Consider the following 27,478-nt stretch of genomic DNA (forward strand, 5'->3'; position numbering starts at 1 on the left):
GAGTCTGAACATTCTCCCTGCGTCTATGTGTGTTTCCTCCCAGTCAAAGATGTGCAGGCTGGGTGGATTGGCCACGCTAAATTGTCCCTTAGTGTCCAAAAACATTAGGAGGGGTTACTTCGATAGGGCGGATATGTGGACTTAAATAGAGTGCTCTTTCCGAGGGCCGGTGCAGACTCGATCAGCCGAATTGCCTCCTTCTGCACTGTAAATTCTATGATTCACAGAAATAGAGGTGCCTTTGGTCTGTTTGGACAGCCTTGCGAATTCGTCATCTTTCCCAGCCATCATCTCCGAGTTCAGACTCTCTATGGAGACTGCAACAGGAGGAAGGGAATTTTAAAATAAACACATTCGTTTTAAGACTCAACCAGAGGACGAAGCGTCACGCTCTGGAAATGCCCGTAATCCTAGGGAGAAGGGGGCATAGTTTCAATGGTCACTTTCTGAAGGGAACGGAGCTCGGTCTGGGCAGCGGGACTAATTCGCCCCACTTGTTAAGACTGTACCGGGAGGAAGGGCCGCCTCCTGCGGCCTGTTGCATGGAGTTCACTGCGGGACGTGCGCGCACATTGAAGAGCGGCGCCTTGCAGCCACGCTGGAAACGGAAGCGCGTCTTATTATTCAAACGACCCGAAACAACGACCGAGAAATAACAGAACTCCGCCGAACGGTCCAAACCTCCCGCCGTCTATTTTTTTTTCCGCCCCCAATTTTTATCGGCGGGCGGGAGGCAGAGAAACCACCGTCAACGCACGGCACCGAACCTCCCGGCGTGCCTCTGGCGCGGTGGGCGTGTCCCTTCGAGCGGGTGACGACACAATGGAGGCCGCCGGGTTCCGCCAATGGGAGCGGCGGTCGAGCGAGCGCGCCGTCGTGGAGGGGGCGGGAGCTCGAGCAGCGGCGGTTTTTTTTTCCTCTCTCTGACTCTCTCACGGACGGACGGCTACTGGCTCCGGGCGCCATATTGGAACCATTTTAAAGGGGGAGGGGAGGAGAGGAGAAGGAAGGGGAAAGAAATTATATATTTTTAAACAAAAAAAAACACCCGGTTGAAAAACATCGACATGTTGTACCTGGAGGATTACTTAGAGAGTGAGTATTGAGGGGCGGGGAGTTGTTCTGTTTGTTGTTGTTGTTAGATGTGGGACTGGGTTATAAGGGAGCCGGGGCCGCCATTAATGCTGTTGTGTTTTTCTCTCTCTCTCTCTCTGGGCAGTGATCGAACAACTTCCCATGGATCTGCGCGACAGGTTTACGGAAATGAGGGAGATGGACCTGCAAGTGCAGAGTATGCAGAGCCACGTTAGTCATGGCAGAGCCGCACGGAGCGCCCGCTCCTCACCCCAAACAGAGAAGGAGTCACAAACTCGGCATCTCCGCCAACAACCACCCCCCAGCCAAACACACACACACACTTTAAAATACCCTCAGGGCTGCCCCTTCTCCATTAATATTCCACTTTACAAATAAAACCTCCAGTGAACAAAAGTTTCGCCCAAAATAATCAATCGTTTTTACTTTGGTTTTGCAGCAATTGTTTGGGATATGATCTCACCTCTTGCAGTTATTATAATTTTTGCATTTATGTTGATTACCCCCCTCTTTTGGATAATGTTTTATGTTCTTTTGTCACTATTTGTGGATTTTCGCAGCAACTTCATGGCAGTGTTAATGTAGGCCTGCTTGTGACCATAATAAAGATTATTATTTTAGAGTCGTCATGTCAGCGACACACGCCACACCATACCAACAAGATAAAAGTGGATGCTGGAATCTGAAACAGAAAATGCTGGAGGGCCTCAGCGGGTCTGACAGCGTCCGTGGAGAGAGAAGGGAGCTTGACATTTCGAATCTGGGTGACTTTGTCAAAGCACCGTAACAACAGGGTGTTCATCATCACTTGGTTCGGCGCCCAGTGGGCTACTGCTCTTTTCCTTTCGAGAAAGTGATGCCAGCCACACTTGGATTTGTGGGGTATTTTGGGGGGAATAACTATAAATTTTTCAAATATGATTTTAACTCCACTGTTGATGGAATGGTTCTTTCACTCGGGTTCGGAGTGAACATGTGGATGGCATTCTCTGTTTTCTGTGACCTTCCCCATGCCACATAATCTTTTGATGTCATTGTAACTGCTAATGCCACAGCAGTTTCTTCACGATGGCTTTTAGCCCGCCGCCTATACTTTTAAAATTAACTTTTGAGATCCTGTAAATTTCCTTGCAGTATTACACTTGTGCATACGTATAATGAAATGCTTTGTTGGCATAACATGAAAATGGTCATCTAAGTTTGCAGTTTTTAGTATCGAGTCTTTGTGCCGTTCTCATTTAAGAATTTGGTTCAAGATATTTACATATAAAAGTAAATTTTAGTACCCAATATTTTCACCCAATTAAGGCGCAATTTAGTGTGGCCAGTCCACCTAACCTGCACATCTTTGGATTGTGGGGGTGAAACCCACGCAGACACGGAGAATGTGCACATTCCACACAGACAGTGACCCAGGGCTGGGATCGAACCCGGGTCCTCAGTGCCATAGGCAGCAGTGTGTCGCCCAATTCACAAAAGTAAATCAAATGGAAATCACGTGCTAGAATAAATGCTATTTAAATTTTATCAATTCAATCTAATAATTACAGTGAGTAAAATTGATTTAAAAGAGAATTGACTATCAATAACCTTTATTTGCCAGAAATATCAACCTGTTTCTTTGGCCACTGGTGTTTGGATACAAGTATAAACATTTGAATTTGATGCATTACTTTAGAAGTCGAACTAGAATGTTTTCATGTTCATGCATGTTGAATTAAAGTTTGCTTGCAGCTGTGTTTGTATGATCAGGTTCATTTGACAAAAAATTGCAACAAACTCTTCAAAATTCGAAATCAATTTGAAGTTGTCCAGCTAAATGCTTTGTGGCATTGGTGATGCTACTTGTCATTAATTTTATTCCCACTGAGCAGAGTTATGAAGGATTTTTCTTCCTGACTAGTTTAATTATATCACAAGCAATGGTGTTTTGCCATGAACTATTCTTTTCAAATCTCTTTACTTCCGCCCCCTGCCCTCCCTCTTGGGAACCTCTGAATGGGCTGGTTCAATTCAAATTCATAGTGTATGTTATTAAAACAGCAACCTCATAGACAACATGCAGTTACATGTATTGTTGTTTTCAATAATTTGTTCACTGTCTAGTTTACGAGGTAAACATTAGTGAAAGTATCAGCTGAAGGTTGAAAAAAAACCTTAAAACTATTTCTGAAGTAATTCTAAGTTTTACAACTGATTCGAAGAGATTAATTTTTCAGTAACTATAGTTATAACAAATGGATGATTTATTTAAGTGCAAAGAAAACTTGAAGATAATTGGATGACCTCAACTTTATTAAAATTTGAAGTTACTGCGTAGCAATTTACAGTTTACAACCTTATATAAACAGACCTTGCTTTTTAAAATTCTGATCAGTTATACATTTTAAAACAAAAACAACTAAAAGGCCCTCTGGACTATATATTTCTCTAGAATACTATCCTTTACTATAATGTTATTAGTATTTATTCAATTATGGTGATGATTTCAGTCACTACTGCCAACAACCCATTCAATTTTCAAGGGGAAAAAAAATAATGTAAAGAATGCCTTTTGGTATTTGTTCTAAAATTTACCTTCACAAACATGAATCTGTGCTACTTGGCATTTCTGAAGTTTTTCCAGGTTCACTTTATTATCTAACAAATAATTGGATGCTGCAAATTGAGGGATTTTAGGGCTTTGCTGGTGAGCTGAATTTCCTCCTCATCTGTAAATTCTTGTGATTCTGTTGTTTCTTCTATATCTCTTCCTTTATGGTTAACTCTTTTCAAAACAAAATGCAAACAATACAGAAAAAAAATAGTAATCTTGTAAATGTGAAAGAAAATATTAAGAGGACACAATAATAAAAAATGCACTGTACTTGAATGCAAGTTGCCATTGGTCGCTATTCCTGGGAACCCTTAATGTACTCCTGAAGTACTGCAGTCTGTACTTGTCCCACTTTATTTTAACTGCATTCTAATTGTGCTGACGAATCATTAGTCAGTGTTCCTGTGAATATAGTTGTTGGATGCTGTGTAACCTGCAAAGTAATATCCTACAATTACTTGAGAAATTGTATAAATTCTCATACAACTTAATAGTGGTGAATCACATGGCGGAAGTGTTTAATTGCCACCAAAAGGAGAGTCCTTGAGTGATCTATGCGTTGACCAATTTCAAAAATTGGTACCTGTAATTAAACTATCGATTAATCAATATCAAAAATTGTAGAAATATACGCTTTTTAAAGACTTTCTTCAAGCCCTGTTATCAGTTGAGCTGCTCCAATCTCAAGAGATTAATTCAGATAAGGAAAATCCATTTCATCACCATAAGGATGGGCACAAAATTAAATTTTTCCTACTTTTAAATATTCCATCTACTTTTTGTTCCTAACAATGATGAAAGATCAAAAATACTGATGTAGATTAAACTTGTACGCACATTGCATTGGCAATTTTAAAAACCCTTGTGCGTGCTGTGAAAATAGCTGATTTTAATTTCCTCCCCACACAGATGCAATGGATCAGTTAGAACAAAGGGTGAATGAATTCTTTGTCAATGCGAAAAAAAACAAGCCAGAATGGAGAGAGGAACAAATGGAGGCAATCAAGAAGGCAAGTGCGGTTTGATTAGTTTCCTTTAAACTATTAGCAAAATACCAGTTGTAAATTTGTTCATAACATTAGAGCAACGCAACATGGGTTATATAAACACAAGTGTTTGCGTAACATGGGTGATGAAACAAATATTAATAGAACAGTGCAATTCTGCAACAGTGCTTGGTGGTACCAAATACTACTTGCAAAAAAATTAAACTTGATTGTCAATAATGTAAAATTTTACTTTTAATAAAGGTTTCATTTTCTCCTCTTGTCAATTTTCTCCTTTCCTCATCTGAAGGTGTTCTATGGCTATTGCCTACCCTTTGTCTAAAAATCCATTATCAATTTGTGAGCCTCAACAGTAAGTACCAGTAAGCTATTGAACCATGATAATTGCAACCAAACCTAATATGCTAATATAGCATCGACACAAATACACTTCCATCAAGGATCAGGAAAACAAGCATATGTTCTTCTCCTTAACCAGGATGTGCAGGAGTCAGTTCTAGTGCCTATTTTCCAAGCCCTGGTGAGATCTGGCAGATTAGCATTGATTGAACTTGAAATCTTCCTGATCTATAATATTACTAGATAAACGTATTGGACTATCCATGTGCATTTTGTTTATGCCTTAATTAAGCAATTACTTATGGACCGATTTATCTCAGTTGGCTGGACAGGTGGTTCGTGATGCTGAGCGAAGCCAACAATGCAGGTTCCAACTCCTGTACCGGCTGAGGTTATTCATGAAGGACTGCCTTCTCAACCTTGCCCCTCGCCTGAGGAGCGGTGGTCCTTGGATTAAATCACCACCAGTGAGCTCTCCCCCTCAAAGGAGAAAGCAGCCTATGGTCATCTGGGACTATAATTACTGCCCAAAAAAATTATCCTAAAGCACTTCCAATACAAATACTGACCTTTCTTTATAAAAATGAAACTAACAGAGCAGACTATGTATTTATTTTTAGTAGAGCTTCTTGATTTGTGTTTTGGGGCTCCTGTACAGGAATATAGCAACACATTCAATAATAAATGGTATTGACAAATGATAATGGAACACATCAAAATAGTTTATGCCAGTGCCATGGTAACCATGCAGAGAAAGTAAGTGATCGTGCCATTTTTCTCCTCTATCTCCTTTGCTTTTTCAGCTTTTCGTATGTTACACGGGGTCACCACAATGCTGGTTGATCACCCTTGTGTCAATCATAATTAATTTTGGCTTTGACAGGTGATTTTACAGCTGGATTTCTCTAACCATTTCCATTTATCCAGGCCGGAGACCGGCACCAATGCATGCTAGGTCACAATTTTCTCCACTAAAATTTATTAAATGCGTGATTAATTTTTTGAATCTCGTTTTTATAGGACTACTATAAAGCCTTGGAAGATGCTGATGAAAAAGTCCAGTTAGCAAATCAAATTTATGATTTGGTAAGTAGGTGTCCAAGAAAAAGTACAAATCTAGCCCAGAGAGCCACATCTCTCTGGCATTAATATCTAGTGAAATATTGCAAGTGGCAATGGGAAGGAAACTTGACTATTGTCAATATGGAAATAACCCAGTAAATTGCACACATCATACAAATAACAAACAAAGAACAAAGAAAATTACAGCACAGGAACAGGCCCTTCGGCCCTCCCAGCCTGCGCCGATCCAGATCCTTTATCTAAACCTGTTGCCTATTTTCCAAGGATCTACTTCCCTCTTTTCCCCCGCCCGTTCATATATCTGTCCAGATGCATCTTAAATGATATCGTGCCCGCCTCTACCACCTCCGCTGGCAAAGCGTTCCAGGCACCCACCACCCTCTGCGTAAAAAACTTTCCACGCACATCTCCCTTAAACTTTCCCCCTCTCACCTTGAAATCGTGACCCCTTGTAATTGACACCCCACTCTTGGAAAAAGCTTGTTGCTATCCACCCTGTCCATACCTCATAATTTTGTAGACCTCAATCAGGTCCCCCCTCAACCTCCGTCTTTCCAACGAAAACAATCCTAATCTACTCAACCTTTCTTCATAGCTAGCACCCCCCATACCAGGCAACATCCTGGTGAATCTCCTCTGCACCCTCTCTAAAGTATCCACATCCTTCTGGTAATGTGGCGACCAGAACTGCACGCAGTATTCCAAATGTGGCCTAACCAAAGTCCTATACAACTGTAACATGACCTGCCGACTCATGTACTCAATACCCTGTCCGATGAAGGCAAGCATGCTGTATGCCTTCTTGACCACTCTCGACCTGCGTTGCCACCTTCAGGGTAAAATGGACCTGAACTCCCAGATCTCTCTGTACATCAATTTTCCCCAGGACTCTTCCATTGACCATATAGTCCGCTCTTGAATTAGATCTTCCAAAATGCATCACTTCGCATTTGCCTGGATTGAACTCCATCTGCCATTTCTCTGCCCAACTCGCCAATCTATCTATATTTTGCTGTATTCTCTGACAGTTCTCCTCGCTATCTGCAACCCCACCAATCTTAGTATCATCTGCAAACTTGCTCATCAGACCACCTATACCTTCGTCCAGATCATTTATGTATATCACAAACAAGTGGTCCGAGCACGGATCCCTGTGGAACACCACTAGTCACCTTTCTCCATTTTGAGACACTCCCTTCCACCACTACACTCTGTCTCCTGTTGCCCAGCCAGTTCTTTATCCATCTAGCTAGTACACCCTGAACCCCATACGACTTCACTTTTTCCATCAACCTGCCATGGGAAACTTTATCAAAGGCCTTGTATATGACATCTACAGCCCTTCCCTCCTCAATTAACTTTGTCACTTCCTCAAAGAATTCTATTAGGTTTGTAAGACATGACCTTCCCTGCACAAAACCATGCTGCCTATCACTGATAAGTCTATTTTCTTCCAAATGTGAATAGATCCTATCCCTCAGTATCTTCTCCAACAGTTTGCCTACCACTGACGTCAAGCTCACAGGTCTATAATTCCCTGGATTATCCCTGCTACCCTTCTTAAACAAAGGGACAACATTAGCAATTCTCCAGTCCTCCGGGACCTCACCCATGCTCAAGGATGCTGCAAAGATATCTGTTAAGGCCCCAGCTATTTCGACCCTCGCTTCCCTCAGTAACCTGGGATAGATCCCATCCGGACCTGGGGACTTGTCCACCTTAATGCCTTTTAGCAAACTCAAAACTTCCCCCTTCCTTATGCCAACTTGACCTAGAGTATTTAAACATCCATCCTCAGCCTCAACATCAGTCATGAACCTCTCCTTGGTGAATACCAATGCAAAGTACTCATTAAGAATCTCACTCATTTCCTCTGACTCCACGCATAAATTCCCTCTTTTGTCTTTGAGTGGGCCAATCCTTTCTCTAGTTACCCTCTTGCTCCTTATATACGAATAAAAGGTGTTGGGATTTTCCTTAACCCTGTTAGCCAAAGATATTTCATGACCCCTTTTAGCCCTCTTTATTGCTCGTTTGAGATTTGTCCTACTTTCCCGATATTCCTCCAAAGCTTCATCAGTTTTGAGTCGCCTCGATCTTATGTATGCTTCCTTTTTCATCTTAGCTGGTCTCACAATTCCACCCGTCATCCATGGTTCCCTAATCTTGCCATTTCTATCTCTCATTTTCACAGGGACATGTCTGTCCTGCACTCTAATCAACCTTTCCTTAAAAGACTCCCACATTTCAAATGTGGATTTACCCTTAAACAGCAGCTCCCAATCCACATTCCCTAGCTCCTGCCGAATTTTGTTATACGTGGCCTTTCCCCAATTTAGCACTCTTCCTTTAGGACCACTCTCGTCTTTGTCCGTGAGTATTCTAAAACTTATGGAATTGTGATCGCTATTCCCAAAGTAATCACCGACTGAAACTTCAACCACCTGGCCGGGATTATTCCCTAATACCAGGTCCAGTATGGCCCCTTCCCGAGTTGGACTATATACATACTGCTCTAAAAAACTCTCCTGGATGCTCCTTACAAATTCTGCTGCATCTACACCTCCAACACTACATGAGTCCCATTCAATTTTGGGGAAGTTAAAATCTCCCATCACAACCACCTTATTGCTCCCACGTTCTATAATCTGTCTACATGTTTGTACCTCTACTTCACGCTCGCTTTTGGGAGGCCTGTAGTAAAGTCCCAACAATGTTACTGCACTCTTCCTATTTCTTAGCTCTATCCATATTGCCTCAATGCTCGAATCCTCCATCGTGCCCTCCTTAATCACAGCTGTGATATCATCTCTGACTAGTAATGCAACTCCTCCACCCCTTTTACCTCCCTCTCTATCCCTCCTGAAGCATCTATACCCTGGGATATTTAGTTGCCAGTCTTGCCCTTGCCTCAACCAAGTCTCAGTAATACCAATAACATCATATTCCCAGGTACTAATTCAAGCCTAAGTTCATCTGCCTTACCTGCTACACTTCTCGCATTAAAACAAATGCACCTCAGACCACCTGTCCCTTTGCGTTCATCATCTCTTCCCTGTCTACTCTTCCCCTTAGTCACATTGAGTTTATTATCTAGTACCTTACTAGCTTTAGTTGCTGCCTCTTTACTGACCTCTAACTTCCTAATCTGGTTCCCATCCCCCGCCACATTAGTTTAAAATCTCCCCAACAGTGTTAGCAAAAGCAACCCTAGGACATTGGTTCCAGTCCTGCCCAGGTGTAGACCATCCGATTTGTAATGGTCCCACCGGTTCCAATGTCCCAAAAATCTGAACCCCTCCCTCCTGCACCATCTCTTAAGCCACGTATTCATTCTGACTATTCTTGAATTTCTACTCTGACTGTCCCGTGGCACTGGTAGCAATCCTGAGATTACTACCTTTGAGGTCCTACTTTTTAACTTATCTCCTAACTCCCTGAATTCTGATTGTAGGACCTCATCCAGTTTTTTACCTATATCGTTGGTGCTTATATGCATCACGACAACTGGCTGTTCGCCCTCCCCCTTCAGTATGTCCTGCAGCCGATCAGAGACATCCTTGACCCGTGCACCCAAGAGGCAACATACCATTTGGGAGTCTCGTTTTCGACCACAGAAATGCCTGTCTACTCCCCTTACGATTGAATCCCCTATGACTATAGCCCTGCCAGTCTTTTTCCCGCCCTTCTGTGCAGCAGAGCCAGCCACGGTGCTATGAGCCTGGCTACTACTGCCTTCCCCTGGTGAGGCATCTCCCCCAACAGTATCCAAAGCGGTATACCTGTTTTAGGATTGGAAGATCCTGCCTGACTTAGCATCTTGACTTTTTGAACAAGTGACATTCCCAGTGAGCAGAAGAAAAGTATATAATATTGTACACTTAAATCTCAAAATTGCTATAACTCCTCACAAAATGTTACTACTGAATCTGGAATCAGCTCAAGTTCAAAGTGAATTTGGTTGTGAATTAACAATTGACGAGTTTTTTTTTAAAAAGTTGTTACTTGTTGGAACAGCGATGCAATAAACAACACAGAACCCTGAGATTTTAGGGAATTCAATCTGTGCTTTCAGTAGTGTTCTGTCAAACTAATTCCATGCTTAACGTTAAGGGAAAAGCAGAATGCTGCTTTTATGGATTTCTGAAATGAAAACAGAAAATACTTGAAATACAAAGCATGTCAGACAGCATCTGTGGAGAGAGAAACCAAAGTTAACATTTTGGGCCAATGACCTTTTACCAGCATTGGAAAAAGTTTGTGATGGGACAGGTTTTAATTATGCACAGACAGGGCAAGGCTAGATGGGAGGAAAGGACAAACCAATGGTCTATGAAAGGGTGGAAGACGGGACAGTTTAAATGGTATAAGGGATAATGATGCAAGACAAAAGAGGTGATCTATACTAGAAATGTTGGGGAACATGGTATAGACATAGAATTTACAGTGCAGAAGGAGGCCATTCGGCCCATCGAGTGCACCGGCTCTTGGAAAGAGCACCCAAGATCACACTACCCTATCCCCATAACCCAGTAACCCCACTCAACCAACACTGAGGTCAATTTTGGACACTAAGGGCAATTTAGCATGGCCAATCCACCTAACGTGCACATCTTTGGACTGTGGGAGGAAACCAGAGCACCTGGAGGAAACCCACGCACACACTGGGACAACGTGCAGACTCCGCACAGACAGTGACCCAGCTGGGAATCGAACTTGGGACCCTGCAGCTGTGAAGCAATCGTGCTAACCACTATGCTACCGTGCTGCCCCTTAGTTCAGCGAGAAGGAGGAACTGAAGGAGATCAGTATTAGTAGACAACTGGTATTGGGGAAATTGATGGGATTGAAGGCTAATCCCCAAGGCCTGATAATCGTCATCCCAGAGTACTTGAGGACGATGCACTAGAAATAGTTGATTCATTGGTAGTCATCTTCCAAGATTCCAAAGAATCTGGAACAGTTCCTATAGATTGGAGGGTAGCTAATGTAATCCCACTATTTAAAAAGGAAGGTAGAGGGAATTATAGACCAGTAGGCCTGATGTTCTAGAAAAAACAGTTCTAGAATCCATTATCAAAAATGTTATAGTAGAGCACTTAGAAAGAGTCAGCATAGATTTATCAAGCCTGATAAATCCATCGGAATTCTTTAAGTGGCCAGTTGAGTTGATGAAGGGAAGCCAGTGGATGTGGCTTATTTGGACTTTTAGAAGGCTTTCAACAAAGTTGTATAAAATTAAAGCACATAGGTTTACGCGTAGTGTATTGAGATGGCAGGCAGTGACTAGTGGGGTTCTATAGGGATCGGTGGTGAGACCCCAGCTATTCACAATACATATTAATGATTTAGATGAGGGAACTAAATCTAATATCTCTAAATTTGCATCAGACAAAGCTGGTTGGGAAGGTGAGCTGTGAGGAGGAGTAGGCAAAGATCCTTCAGTGTGATTTGGACCAGTTGAATGAGTGGGCAAATGAATGGCAGATACAGTATATGGATGAATGTGAGGTTATCTACCTTGGTAGCAAAAACATGAAAATAGATTACTATCTGAATGGAGAGGGAATGTGCAACGAGACCTAGGTGTCCTCGTATACCAGTCGCTGAATGTAAACATGCAAGTGCAGTAGGCTGTAAAGAGGGCAAATGGTGTGTTGGCCTTCATAGCGAGAGGACTCGAGTACAGGAACAGGGGCTTGCTGAGACCAAATCTGGAACTTTGTGTGCAGATTTGGTCTTGTTATCTGAGGCAGGATGTTCTTGTTCTAGGGAGAGTGTGGAGAAGGTTTACCAGACTGATTTCTGGAATGGCAGGACTGGCATTATGAGGAGAGATTGCGTTGGTTAGGATTGTATTCGCTGGAGTTTAGAAGAATGAGGGGGGAGTCTCATAGACACCTATAAAATTCTAACAGGACTAGACAGGGTAGATGCAAGTGAGATGTTCCCAGTGGTGGGTGTGTCCAGAAATGTGGTCACAGTCTGAGGATACGGGTTAGACCATTTAGGACTGAGATGAGGGGAAAACTCTTCAACCAGAGAGTGGTTGGCCGTTGGAATTTGCTACCAAGAAACAATTTGTGGACAAACTATCGTATGCTTTCAAGAAGTTAGATTTAGCACTTGGGGCATAAGGGATGAAAGGATACCGGGGGGGGGGGGGGGGGGGGGGGGCTGGGGGCTGGATTAGGCTATTGAGTTGAATGATCAACCAGATTGTAGCGAATGGCGGAGCAGGCGTGAAGGACCAAATGGCATCCTCCTATTCTATTTTTTATGCTTCTATAGGAGATGTAAATAGCAATAGCACAATCAGTGCCAAAGAAAATTGGAGGGTTGGCGATGACCTGAAAACTGTTGGACTCCATGTTGTATTTATATAGCTGCAAAGTACTGAATTTGAAGGTGGGATGCTGTTCCTCAAATAAAATGCATCATTAAGGGAACATGTGTGGTACCCTCTGTATGCCTGTCTTTTCATGGGTATTTGGAACATTCTTTGTTCCAGTCTTACTCTGGCCTGGCAGCATGGTGGAACAATGGTGAGCACTGCTGCCTCACAGCGCCAGGGCCCCAGGTTTGTTTCCGACCTCGAGTGACTGTGTGAATTTTGCACATTCTCCCCGTGTCTGCGTGGGTTTCCTCCCACTTTTCAATAATGTACAAGTTAGGTGAGTTGCCATGTTAAATTGCCCCTTTGGGTGGGGTTACAGGGTGGGGGATTGGGCCTCGGTAGGGTGATCTTTTGAAAGGGTCGATGCAGTCTCAATGGGCTGAATGGCATCCCTACACAGTCGGGATTCTATGATTCTCCACCGCCTCTTTTTCTGGCATTAATGACTCTGTTGGTGCTATCTCCTGCTCTTGCACCAAACGGGAAAACATTGTCTCCTTTGCTTGCAATTTTCGTCCCTCTCTTGCCTTCATACAATGCACTACCAACTTCTCCCTTGCTTGACTTTGCTATCCTTCGCATTGCGGAAACCAATTGCAGATTGGGTGATTGCTTTGCGGTGTATCTCCTTTCAGTCTGCAAAAATGACCTTGAAGCACCTGGTTGCATGTCATTTCAATTCTCTGCCCCATTCTCTGATCTTGCCGTTGGCCTGTTATGATGTTCTAATGAAGCTCACTGGAAACTCAAGGAACCGCACTGGTCTTTTGGTTCGGCACTTTATAGCTTTCTTGACTCAATGCGTGAAATTCCCTGCCTCGTTCCACTGGCAGCGGAGTTCCCAGTGAAGTGGAGAATCCCGCATTAGTAAAGAAAATGAGGTGCTGACCTGTTTCCGATACTCTGGGCCCCTGCTGGTGTCTGGTTCGAGGTTTGCACCCTGTGCCAGCGGGAGGATCATTGAGACCCATTTGCATCCACTTAGCGGGACGAGCACCATATTCCCGCAGCCCACGTGAATCTCTGGGCCGGGAATCACTTTGAGTAATTTTGAAGTGGTCAACTGACAGCACCTAACTGAAGTGATCCAGGACCTGTTAATCAAAGCTTGATGTTTATAAACATTGCAGAGTTACTCCACCATGAAGGAAGATGCCGCTGATGTGTTGTGTGTGTGTGTGTGTGTGTGGAAGTTGCCAATCACAGCCTAATAAAATCAATATCAAAGATGAAATGAATAAATGGTTTGCAACTCAAAGATCTGTTGGGAGTCAAACACAGCTGACTGGTTTTCTCTTTCCAGGAATTGTCTGAGCCATCAGGTGTATTGTCCAGACGAGTGTTAAAGCAGTAATTTATTTCACTGCCCCTACCTGGACTGCTCTCTAGCTTCCTGACAGGGATCTCTTTTTCTGGGAAGCTTCGTGAAAGGTGTCTCTCTTCTGGGGTCTCTTTATTTATGGGGTCTCGGGAATGGGGGGAAGGTCCAAATAATCTCATTTAACCTCTCCTGTTTTCCAACTTTTCCCTTTTCTCCAGCACTCCGTTCCTTGCCTCTGTATTTAAAACCTGTCGCATCTCTACCTTTTTCCAGTTTTTAATGAAAGGTTACTTACCTGAAACATAATTTAGTTTCTCTCTCCACAGATGCTGCCTAACTTGCTGTGTATATCCAGCATTTCCTGTTTTTATTCCACAATATACATTTTGTTTATTGTACATCGGTAAGCAGTTAAGAAAACCCGAGGCCTGCCTAATCCTGTAAAAAAAAAAAAATTAAAAAAAAATTAATCTGGAACTTTCACTTCCAAGATGCTTTAAGAATGGTACCCCTTCCAATAACTATCTTTTGTTCGTTCAGTTGTTAGAATATTGCAACCACTCAATCATAGATAGTAAGCTATCTGTGCATATCGGCTTTCATATTCCTCAGCCTAACAGCAATTTTTCATAATTCAACCTGTTCAACAAAATGCAGTTCCCAACATTTATCATGGATGCCTTGGCATTAAATACATTAGTTGCCAGTGTTGGATAGTGTATCACCTTTTCTCTGCATCCTTATGGCAAATATACAGCCATCATTGCACACCATTGACTCAGTCACAAGACATGTCACATTCAAAGTTAAATTTTACCTGGAAAATGATTCAACAAAAGTGAATTGTGAGAATGTGCAGAAAGCCTAGATTCACTACTAAATACAATTAACCATATATTAAGACCTGGATGAGTTGCATGTTCATATATCACAGTGTATGCTGTGTGAAATAAATTTAAGCAGTCCATGCCTGAGCATGCTCACAGATTCAAAAAGGTGTTAGCACATTTGGTTCATTTTGTCTGTGCCAGCTCTCTGACCGTGCAATTCGCCTAATTCCTGTAAATGTGTACACATATACCTCCAGATACCTCTGCTGCACCCCCTTTAGAATTGTACCCTTTATCTTACGTTGCCTCATTTGTCTGCCCATTCCACCAGCCTGTTTTTGAAGTTTATAACTACCGTCTCACAGTTTACAATATTTTAATCTGCAAATTTTGAAATGTGCCCTGTACACCTTGGTCTATCTCAAGAAAAGCAAGGGTCCACATGAACCTCAATCCATACCTTCATTTGAAAAAACACTTGTTCATCACTATTCTCTGTTTCCTATCACTCGGCCAATTTCTTATCCATTCTGCTTCTGTTTATTCTATGGGCTCTAACTTTCCTGATGAGCCTTTTATCAAAAGCCTTTTGGAAGTCTACATAAACTTTATTTTCCTCATCAGCCTTTTCTGTCACCTCATCAAAAAATTCAAGGCAAGTTAGTTAACCACAATTTACCCTTAAATCCATGCTGAATTTCTTTAATTAATTCATGTTTGCCAAAGTGACTATTAATTTTGTACCAGATTATTGTTTCTGAACTGGAAATTACTTTCCGCCATCCAGGTTAAACTGACTGACCTCCGTCCTTACACTCTTTTTGAACAAGGGTGGAACATTTACAATTCTCCAGTTTCCCAGCACAACTCCCGTATCTAAAGAGGGTTGGAAGATTATGGCAAGCGCCTCCACAATTTCTACCCTTAATGCCCTTCTTCACCATCAGGCGGAAATGCTGCCTCTTACATCTCATTGGCTGCGACCGAAATCTACAACCCCAAAGACCACCAAATCTAACTTAATAAAACGTTCTGAGACTGGAAAAGAAGACACAGTATGATTGATGGTGAAGAGGTTTAAATACAAATGCAGCATGACACCAATGCAGTAAAAGATTATTGCATTCCTCAAAATGACCAACATGCTTAATTTCTTATAGGTTGTATCTTTCTAATTGACTTGAGTGTCGGGGCTTACAACAGTAACTTAATTGTAGTGTTAATGTAAGCCTGCTTGTGACAATAATAAATATTATATCATTATAAATGGCAAATGGTTAGCAGCTTTTGCTCAATATGTTTGGCTGCCAATGATAATCCATGGTTTGTGTAACGGATTTGAGTATATAGTTTGATTTATTTCAATTATTTTGATTAACCAGGTGGATAGACATCTACGTAAATTGGACCAAGAACTTGCCAAATTTAAAATGGAGCTTGAAGCTGATAATGCTGGAATTACAGAAATATTGGAAAGGAGTAAGTATGTTGATTTATTACAGATTGATACTTTAATTCTCGAATTCAATATCTTATTGTGGACATATTAAACAAATTAACTTCATGTTTCTGGCAGACCACAAGCTAAGCTGAAAACTGTTGGCAACAGTGGTAACACTAAATTGTCAGTAGATGTCAGTAAAATGCAATTTTAACTTGGTATGATTTTATTCAGATATTGAGACATGGGGTGGTTGTATCTTGGCAGCTGCTGTTAAAATGTTTTTTTCCTGTAATCTTATTTTGTATAATCTTTAAAGCTGGATATAATTTGTAAAAACCTGCTGTAGTGTAATGCTGTAATAAAGATTGGAACTCCAGTACAAAAATATACAGCATTTCTGATTGACCTTTTGGTTGATCAGGTGCTCGGTATATGGTAAGTAGCACCACAGTTAATTAAAACCAAATTACTGAGGATTCAATACAAATAGAACTTCCATTATATACCTAGAAGCTTGTCCTACAGGTTGTCAAAAGTCTAATTTTAGGGACACCAGATGTATTAGCAATACTACTAAATCTAACTGGGTAAGGCTGGGTAACCAGCACAGATTTCTGGTAAATCTTCGGCCAACCACGGAGCTAAAATGCCTTACCCTGTAATGGCTTGCAGTGGTAATTTGCAGCCTAGTGGGAAGAATCTTGGCTTTCATTAACAGGTGTCTATAGTTAAGATATTTAATTGGTTGTTTTCCCTTATTTTTATTTCAGGATCATTGGACTTGGACAACCCACCTCAGCCAGTTAATAACCATCATGCTCACTCACACACTCCATTAGAAAGTAAGTGCTGAGTAGTGCCCTTTATAAGCTGCTTTGTTAGACTGATTAACTTTTTGTTCCTTTCATACATTACAAGATTAAGTACAGTTATATGGTCCGACTGCTTTGATAATGCGCTTAATGATCAATTGTACACTGTGTGACTCTGGGTGGCAAAGTATTCTGTTCAGCAGTTAACATCTGAAATCTTATTAAACTCTTTTTTTTTAAGTATTAAAAAAATGAAGGAAAGAAAAAATAATGGTGGAAAAAATACAAAGGTTGCATGCTACATTGCAGTTAATTAACATTGCATATCACAATATTTTAAAATTCACCAACTGCACTACTATTACACTGTTATCTTGCATTTATACTCCGCTGCATCAGAGATTTTTATTGTTGTTCCTTTTAAAATTTGTTTACGTTGAGATTTATTGAGTAAATTAAAATGCTGGAAAGTACAACCTAATTCTTTTTCAATCTATTTTGCAATATTTTTACAGAACGGAAATATAACCCATCTACCCACCACACCGCTGACCATATTCCTGAGAAGAAATTCAAATCCGAAGCTCTTTTATCTACACTTACATCAGATGCTTCAAAAGAAAATACACCAGGTAACCTGAATTGTTTAAAACTGTAGCATCATTTTACATCAATAACTTGTACTTCTATAGTACCTATAACATAATAAAACGCCCAAGGTGCCTTCACAAGAGCATTATAAACAAATTATGAAACCAAACCACACATGGAGATTATTATGTCGTTGATTAAAAACTTGATCAGAGGGGTAGGTTTTAAGGAGTATCTTAAATGATGAAAGTGAGGGACTTCGGGTGGTGGCCATGGAGAGTGGTTGCACACAGGGTGGCTCCTGCTTGAAGCTGTTGGTTTTGGCCCTTTTCAACCTGAGTTGTGGGTAGATTCAGTGAAATGATGGAGCAGAGAATGTAGGGAAGAGGTTGGCCCCGGATGGTCATGTTTACAGGCTATCAAACCCGGCTGAAAACAGTTAAAGACCTGGCGAAAGAGTTGGAGGAGACTCGCAGCGCAGCACCAATTACAAAAATGGTGGTGGGAAAGGGGTGTCGTCGACGGGAAAGCTGCAAATGGAGCAATTGGTGAACTTCATCAAAGAGGAGTTTCAGCAGCAAAGGGAGGAAATGAAGAACAACTAGTCAAAGGCAATTGAGGGGCAGTGGCACCTTTTCGTAGGACCCTGGAATGGGTGGAGAAGTACCTCAAGACGCAGGAGGTGATGACCCAGGAGGTGGAGAAGGTGGTGTCCGACCAGAGTGACTGCATTGTGTCGTTGGAGGCGGAGATTGCGATCCTGGGGGATTTGTGCAAGTCGTTGCGGCCAAAGGTGGAGGACCAGGCGAATAGGTCCAGGCGGCAAAATCTGCGTATTGTGGGTCTGCTGGAGGGAGTGGAGGGAACAAGTGCTACGAGCTACGTCGCGACGAGCGAGGATGTTTGCCAGGTTGGTGGACAAGGCCCCGAAGGTGGACCCGATCCATAGGTCCTTGAGGCAGAAGACGAGCTGGGGAGATGCTGCGGCAGTGATTGTGACAAGTTCCAGGACAAAGAAAAAATCATAAGGTGGGACAGGGCACGGCGGGACTATGAATGGGAGGGAACCCAAATCATGATATATCAGGACATTGAAGTGGAGCTGGCCAGGATTCGGGCGGGGTTCAACAAAGCCAAGGCAGTGCTGTACTGAAGCATCCAGCTGATATTTTTTGCAGTTTCAGGCTTTTGTAACACCAGCCGGGCCAAAGAGCCCAATTTAAAAATCATTATTAAGGTGTCCAAATTTACCTGGAATTTCTGTTTTTAATGTAATGATTCTACGACAATTAATTTGTTAAAATGTTACTGCTTTATTTTCCTGTCATGAAATGCTTGTGTGAAGAACTGACTGCTTAGTGAAAGTGCATGTCTACGATAAGGATAAACTAAGTAGATTCCAAAGTCCTTCATAAGATATCTTTCTTTGCATTACTAACCAGGTTTATTATAGCATACCACTTCTGGAGATTAGTGGAATAATATTAAAATGAAAAATTACTGCTTATACCACCATGTGTATGGCTCAATGTAAAAATAACTGCTAATCCCTTATGCAATAAATGTGTTATGCAATTAATGGATGCCTAAAGGGAAGCAAATTATTTTGTTGATGTAATCTTTGGACTACAATTCCTAAATTTGTGAAACAACAGAAATCCTCTTAAATATTTAGGAATATAACACTGTTGAACATAATTAAATCCTGTGATTAATTTTATTAATATAAAGTCAACCATTAAATTCAAAGCAGCAATGTTAACATGAAGTTCATAATTTCTTTTTATTCAAATTAAGATTCAGGACATGGATTCCTCAGCACAGAAGCAGGCCATTTCCCAACTGGTCTATGGCAGTGTTCATACCCCACACAAGCCTCCTTCCACTCTTCATCTAATCCTATCAGCATGCCCTTCTATTAATTTCTCTTGATGACCTTGCCTAAATTCCTCTTAATTATTTACGATTTGCTTCAACTATTCCTTGAGGTAGCATATTCCATATTTCTACCACTCATTGAAAACACATTTCTCCTGAATTCCCTATTGACAATATTTTAAGTGGTTAAGGTGTATTTGCATAGTTATGGTGCTGATTTTCTTGAAGTTTCCATCAATTCATTGATTTCTTAGGGATTGCACTTTTTGGGGAATCTCAACAGCATACCCTCCTGGAGGAGCATTGAAGCAATAACAGCAATGTCTGATTTCCACATCTTTCTGCATATGTGCAGCGTGGAGTAATAACGGTGAATATTGAAAGATTTAGGGCAGCACGGTAGCACAAATGGATAGCACTGTGGCTTCACAGTGCCAGGGTCCCAGATTCGATTCCCCACTGGGTCACTGTCTGTGCGGAGTCTGCACGTTCTCCCTGTGTCTGCGTGGGTTTCCTCCGGATGCTCCGGTTTCCTCCCACAGTCCAAAGACATGCAGGTTAGGTGGATTGGCCATACTAAATTGCCCTTAGTGCCAAAACAAAAGTTAGTGGGTCGGTGCAGACTCGTGGGCTGAATGGCCTCCTTCTGCACTGTATGTTGTATGTTCTATTCAGGTCATTACCACTGTAACATCCAAGCATGGTATATGTTTCTGATGTTTATGAACATTTGAACCATAGCTGATACATTCTGTATTTCACATTCTCCGAGGGGTGCAAATTGTCAGTCAGTCTGCCCTTCGGAAAAATTGTTTATAAAGTATAGTGATATTTATAAAGTATAGTGAAACTGGGATGTCAGATGGTTTGAGACTTCATGTATGGTTACTTTTAAATAGAAATATTCTGCGAATTGATAGAATGTGTTCTCACTTATTCCTGATTGTATTTCCCCCTCTCCCATTCTTTTCAGGATGCCGTAATAGTAATTTAACATCAACTTCCAACAGTGTCTACAATATTAATTCATCACAGCCTCTCAGCTCATACAATCTTACCTCGTTAACACCTGGAGCGGGTCCAGGAGCTGCAGCTATTACAATGGCAGCAGCCCAGGCTGTTCAAGCAACAGCTCAGGTAATTAAATAGAAATTTTATTTGGTTATCAAATCTTCAACACTCATTCTGTCCTAGTTTATCCAGACTGCTTTTATTGGGCAAATGGTGCATGTTCTAGCCAATATTTATCTCAATCAGCATCATAAAAATAGATTATTTTGTCGTTGTCACATTGCTGTTTGTGGGACCTTGCTGTGCACAAATTGGTTCTCCCCACATTACAGCAGTAACTGCACTACAGGGAGATATTGACATAATGGTAACCACCAGACTAGTATTCCAGAGGCCCAAGCTAATACTCTGGGGACATTGGTCTAATTTGCACCAGGGCAACTGGCGGAATTTAAGTTCAATTCAGAAAAATATTGGAATATAAAGCTAGTCTTGGTGATCTAGTCCTAGCGAGCATGAAACTATCATTAGTTTTCATAATATCCCATCTGGAAGAAAATCTGCCACCCTTGCCTAGTCTGGCCTGCATTTGACTCCTGACCCACAGCAAATATAGTTGACTCTTAACTGCTGTCTGAAATAGCCTAGCAGGCCACTCTATTCAAGAGCAATTAGGGATGGACAGCAAATGTTGGCCTTGCCTGTGATACCCACACCCCATGAAATAATTTATTGGCTGTAAAGTTCTTTGGGTCATGAAAGGTGCCATAAAAGTGCAAGCCTTCCTTTCATTCTAACTATTTTCCATTACCAAAGGTGCCAGTAGTATGCCTATATGGATCCTGATACTGAATGCTTCCGTAACTTTGTCTGATAAGCATTAATACAATTCATATATTCAGACCAGTAGATTTAATAAATAATTGCTCGTGAATTTTAATTCTGAATCAGCTGAAAATTTCAAAGATTTTCAGAACATTCATTGTGTATCATAATGAGGCTACTCAAATGTTAGAAGCAGCTTTGCAGAGGTGGTTAAGAGTGTAGTTTCATTGAACTACTTGATAACTCATTCATAAATAGTATTAAATGGTAAATTATTAAACTGAATTGCTTCAAATTTCTACAATCATTATTCTGTAGAAATGAACAAGTTTCACTCTTGACGTTAGCTATGGTGTTGCATTTTCGTTAGCTGTATGCTGTATATGCCACATTTCAATGTAGAATGTTTATGTTAAAGTACATAATCTCCTAAGAATTTTGAACAACAACATTTTATTGTAACAGATATTGGGAAGTAGAAAGGACATAAGCACAATAGTACAGTGGTTAGCACTGTTGTTTCACATCGCCAGAGTCCGAGGTTCGATTCCCGGCTTGGGTCACTGTCTGTGCGGAGTCAGCATGTTCTCCCTGCGTTTGCGTGGGCTTCCTCCAGGTGCTGCGGTTTCCTCCCACAAGTCTCGAAAGAAGTGCTTGTTAGGTGAATTTTACATTCTGAATTCCCCCTCTGTATACTGAACAGGCATCCGAGTGTGGCGACTAGGGGATCTTTACAGTAACTTCATTAATGTAAGCCTACTTGTGACAATAATAAAGATTTTTTTTTTAAAAAAGTAAATATTTATAATGCATTTAATTACAATTTTGAAATGTAAAGATTTTACTCCTATTCTTGATAAGATGAAGGAAGGGAGGAGGACATCTACTATAAAGGCCACTTACGAAGCATTCAAAAACAACGACTTCCAGCTTGCAAGAGAATTCTCTATCTCAAGAGAATCAACAGGATATTCCTCAACCTTAGCCTCTACACTGACACAGACATTATCTACATCAGCCACAGATTCACGCAGCGGTCGAAAAAACAAGTATGTTTTTATTTTCAAGACATTTGTTATTTTCTCTGTTTTTAATCTGATTTTAATCAGATTAGAATATATTTTATTTTTAAAAAATTAACAAAACAGTTAATATCAACTGTGTGCCAAAATAAATCTCCTAATGGCCAAGTATAACAACCAACTTGAAAGATTGTTCGTTATGGTGATGGAATAATACAACTCAATTGGGTGTTTTGATATCGACAGTTCAGCATAATATTAATCTGGATTTAGCCCCTGATTTAACTTTGAAATGAAACTCTCTCTGGGTGGAATTTAAAGAAGACAGTAGGGGTTTCACCTGTCAGTTGGAGAACTAGGGAGGCTGTCATCGCTTCTTTTTGGGAAAGCCCAAAACATTAAGCCAATCAGATTGAAGTGACCTTTCCCCAGGATCAAGGACTCTGGTGGAGGTTGGCAGGTGTTTCCAGCATTGCCACTTGTTGCTGCTGGTGCATGGTCCATCGCCCAAAAAACATAAATGGGGTAGAGGTGGATGCAGTCTCACCAACACAACTGTAGCAAAACTTACCTTTTAAATGCCCCCTTACCATCAACCCCGCCACAGGAGGACATTGAATTCTGCCCTCTGAGTCTCTTTCTGCTCCACTGTTGTCACATTAGGTTTAGAATCAAGTTTTAGATTATATTTATGTTTTTACTATAGCGTCAGAAAGTGATTTGTTGCAAAGTTGCAGTTAAGGAAAATTAATTCATAGTACTTGTCTGATTATTTTTGCTTAATAAAAGTCACCAGGGGCAGCACGGTGGCCTAGTGGTTAGCACAACCACCTCACGGCGCTGAGGTCCCAGGTTCGATCCCGGCTCTGGGTCACTGTCTGTGTGGAGTTTGCACATTCTCCCCGTGTCTGCGTGGGTTTCGCCCCCACAACCCAAAAATGTGCAGAGTAGGTGGATTGGCCACGCTAAATTGCCCCTTAATTGGAAAAAATAATTGGGTAATCTAAATTTATTTAAAAAAATAAATAAAAAATAAAAGTCACCAAATTATTATTAAAAGTTACAATCAGGAACTTAAATTATTTGTTTCCACCCTAAAATAATTATTTGGTACTGATCAGATATCCTCTGTTGAGAAGGAATGGGAAGTGATTTGGTCATTAGAGTTTTGGGACTGAACCAAGTGTATATGAACTGTTTTATTTGCCAATTTTCTATGAAAGAAAAAGTATTTTATATTTGATGGATAAATGTGTTTGCCTCTTTTCAGTAATAGAAAATGTGTTGCCGAGGTTTTTCATCTTGCACTGTAGTTCCCCATTGCTTTCTCCTTGCCAATGCCTCTACCTCAGCCTATCCGAGCCGACTTGCCAAGTCATTATATTCCCATGTTATATATTGTTGTGATCAATTAAAATCTGGTATTCTTGCATTTGTCCTGATGTGTACAAGCTTCAGCAACAAGTCTCCCTTTTCAACAGTATTCAAGTTCCATACTACAAGCATCTTATTCTCTCGATTTAAAGTGCCCATGATATGTTTCTTGATCTAGGGCTGGATTCTCCAGTCCCCTAGCCGCATGTTTTTTGGTGGTGCACTGTTCGATGGCGACAGGATTCTCTACTCCTGCTATTTGCCAATGGGATTTCCCATTGAAGCCACCCCACGCCACTGTGAAATCCATGGGCGGGAGTGAATTGTCGGTGGGAAAAGAGAATTCCAAAGGCTGTAGAATTCCGGCCTTAATCTCATGAGCGTACTGAAATCCTGGATTAGTACAAGTCATATATTTTCAATTCCTACACAAAGTAAGAATCTTACGCGCATGCAAACATACAAATTAGGAGCAGGAGTAGGCCATTTGGCCTCCTTAAGCCTTCTCAGCCATTTGATAAATCATGGCTGATCTGATTGTGGCCTCAACTCCCCTTTCATATATACCCCCATTCCCTTTGACTCCTTTATCAATCAAGAGTCTATCTAACTCGGCCTTAAACAATATCCAGTGACCCTGCTTCCATTGCTCTCAGGGGAAGAGAATTCCACAAACTCCCAACCCTCAAGAGGAATTGTTTCTGCTCATCTCTGTCCTAAATGGGAGACATCATATTTTCAACCTTTCCCTCGTTCTACATCCGGAGAAATATCCTCTCAGCATCCACCCTTTCAGGTCCCCTCAGGATCTTGTAGTTTCAATATGATCACCTCTCATTCTTCTAAATTCCAGTGGTACAGACCCAAACTTTCCTCACAGGATAACTCCTTCAGCCCAGGAATTGATCGAGTGACCTTCTCAGACTTGCTTCTAATGCAGTTATGTCTTGACTAAGGAGACAAAACTGTACCGTGTGCTCCAGATATGGTCTCATCAATGGCCTGTACAATTGATATTCCATTTCCTTTGCAATACATGAAATAATTTGCCTTTCCAATCAAACTATTTTTGTGTGATATAATTTATAGCATTACTATGCTATACCAATAAGATTCAATACTTAAATGCTGATATGCCAGTGTTCGCCAATACTAGCTAAACCAGTGTAATAGCGTAACAGTCTATATAAGAAGTCTTTATTTTTATATTGCCACGCTTATCAATAAAAATGTGAACTAGATAAATACAATCACCTAGTCTGAATGCCAATCTGTAACTTTTATATATTTTTTTTTTGCTCAGAAACAGCAACAAATCCTCAAATCATCAGTCCTCATCATCATCTTCATCGTCCTCTTCCTCCTCTTCATCATCTGTAGTAGCACAAGAGATTCCTCAGCAGACTCCAGCTTTACCTGAGTCGGATTCCAATAACCAAGTGGATTGGACATATGATCCCAATGAGCCTCGTTATTGTATCTGCAATCAGGTGAGTTTGGTATGAATAGAAGAGTTATGAATAAATATGCTGAGCATGCTTCATGTTCTATTTTATTTGTTTAAAAATAAGAGACCCAAATTGCCAGGGTTTGTGCATAGTTATAGAGTTACAGGCCGACAGCACAGAAAAGGCCCTTCGGCCCATCGTGTTTGCGTCGGTCAAACCGACCACCAAACTATTCTAATCCCATTTTCCAGCACTTGGCCCATAGCCTTGTATGCCTTGGAATCGCAAGTGCACATCTAAATACTTCTTAAAGTATTATGAGGATTTCTGCCTCCACTACCCTTTTAAGCAGTGTGTTCCAGACCCACACCACCCAATGGTGTAAAGGTTTTTCCTTTCATCCCCTCTAAACCTCCTTGCCCCTTACCTCAAATCCTTTTATGTTAAAATTCTAGCTTTAGATTATCTTTTTTTTAAATGGTATTTTTTATTAATTATTTACATTTGATTGGTTGTAATATTGTTATACCAGTATTTACAAACTTGAGACAAGGACAGGAAATGAAAAAAATACAAGGGATCCATGTAAACTATGAATTGAGATTGTATGTGCAGGTTTGGGGGTGGCCCGTTAGCTTTAGGCCCATGGTGGTCAGGTGCCCGGTTGCCCTTCCGTATGCCCTCCTCGTAGTTGTTTTGGACCTGGCCTTTTCTTGCTTCTCTCTTGAAAATTTCCAGAATGTATTATTTCAAAGTAAATAAACTTGAATTTGTTTATAAAATGTAGAAGATACTGAGAGTGAATAATGGGCTATATTGAGATGGCCTCTTAATATATGGTTCAAAAAATCTGTGGCCCATTACAAACCTCGAGAAATATATTTAATTTTATTGAATAAATTAAATCTGATAGGGCAGAACATTAATAATGGATGTGGCGATCCAAAATAGAATTCTAATCTCCACCTCAAGCTCTTAATTTGTCCTTCATTCCTTACCCATTTCCAATCACTTGGTAAGTTCACAACATAGTGGAAGCTCAATGCAGTGACTGACTGAAGTAAAGAACAAGTCTTTACTTTGAATAAGACTCCAGAACATTCATAAATGTTTATGAGAACAATTATAAAAGGAGCTGGTTACCTGACAGATGTGTTACCTACATGGAAACCTAGCCAGAAATGTATTTATTGGTAAGGTGCAAAATCTGGTAACAATCATGGATGAAAATCTTGTTAAATGGCCAGAAATGCATTAAATAATATATTTTAACCAGGCTGAAGTTGGTGTTAATATAAAATTTTGACCGAATAATAGAAGATAAGAAGTTTAGACTGATTGGTGTCGCTTCCCAATAAACACAGCCAGTGATTGATGGCCCTAATAGTTGAATAGTTCACTGAGGATAACTCATGAGTATAAAAATATGACTGAAAATGTATTTGTATGTTTCCTTTTTTCAGGTTTCATATGGTGAAATGGTAGGGTGCGATAATCAAGATGTAAGTATTTTCCATTTTTAATGGTTTGAAACAATGCAATAAACTGTAAAATTTGTTTGTAAACTACAGTAAGAAATAAATGAAAGATGGCACTATTTATGGTGACTGAATGATGCAAATTTGGTGCATTAAAGTATTTCATATTAAAATGCATTCTAACAACAGTTCTTTTTCTTTTAAAGTGCCCCATTGAATGGTTCCATTATGGGTGTGTTGGACTAACAGAGGCTCCAAAGGGAAAATGGTACTGTCCACAATGCACCGCAGCAATGAAGAGGCGCGGCAGTCGCCATAAGTGAACCTCAACAGCAGAGGAATTAATTTGACTGGTGCTTTGTCCAAATTTTAAATAGAACATTGAATGAGAGCAACAAAAACTGCAATTTCTGACGTTTTGCAGTGCACTTATTTATGTTCCTATTTGAGAATGTAAAGCTTATTGATGAAACTTGGATTTTGCATAGTTTTTTGTGTAAAACACCACATGACTATTCAAATATTCTCTTATTAAACAATCTAACTGAAGCAAAAAAACAAATATATAATCAATATTTGTTTAAAGATGCTTTACTTTCTTGTTTAATTATTACTTTGAAACTTAAAAGTTCAGCTGGCTGAAGTCAAATGCGATATTGGCAATAAAATCTTGTATAGCTGGCAAATGGTAGTGTCATGATACATGAACAAACATTTCAATATCATACGAATGCCAGTTTGCCATTAGTGTTCAATGTTTTGGTGCAGCATGTTTTGATATAAAGGATATAAGAATAAAATTATCAGTATGTCTTTGATACTAAACTTATTGAAAAACATTATGACTTGTGTATGTGGAAAATACTTTTTTTTTCACCTGTATTAGATATGATATTAGTGTTTAACCAGTAAAACATCATGATCAGT

General features: G+C 40.6%; 1 protein-coding gene across 1 annotated transcript; it reads left to right on the forward strand.

The window, feature by feature from the left end:
• Positions 1-896: 896 nt before the first annotated feature.
• ing3 (inhibitor of growth family, member 3) lies at positions 897-27,478 on the forward strand. Its single transcript, XM_038780251.1, has 12 exons — positions 897-1,095; positions 1,220-1,291; positions 4,601-4,701; positions 6,058-6,123; positions 16,051-16,147; positions 16,883-16,954; positions 17,440-17,556; positions 20,367-20,530; positions 22,091-22,278; positions 24,929-25,115; positions 26,537-26,575; positions 26,758-27,478. Exons 1-12 carry the CDS (start codon positions 1,068-1,070, stop codon positions 26,872-26,874), a joined length of 1,248 nt encoding a protein of 415 aa, XP_038636179.1. The 5' UTR covers positions 897-1,067; the 3' UTR covers positions 26,875-27,478.

This window comes from Scyliorhinus canicula, chromosome 20, assembly GCF_902713615.1.
Source record: "Scyliorhinus canicula chromosome 20, sScyCan1.1, whole genome shotgun sequence".
Lineage (NCBI taxonomy): Eukaryota > Metazoa > Chordata > Chondrichthyes > Carcharhiniformes > Scyliorhinidae > Scyliorhinus > Scyliorhinus canicula.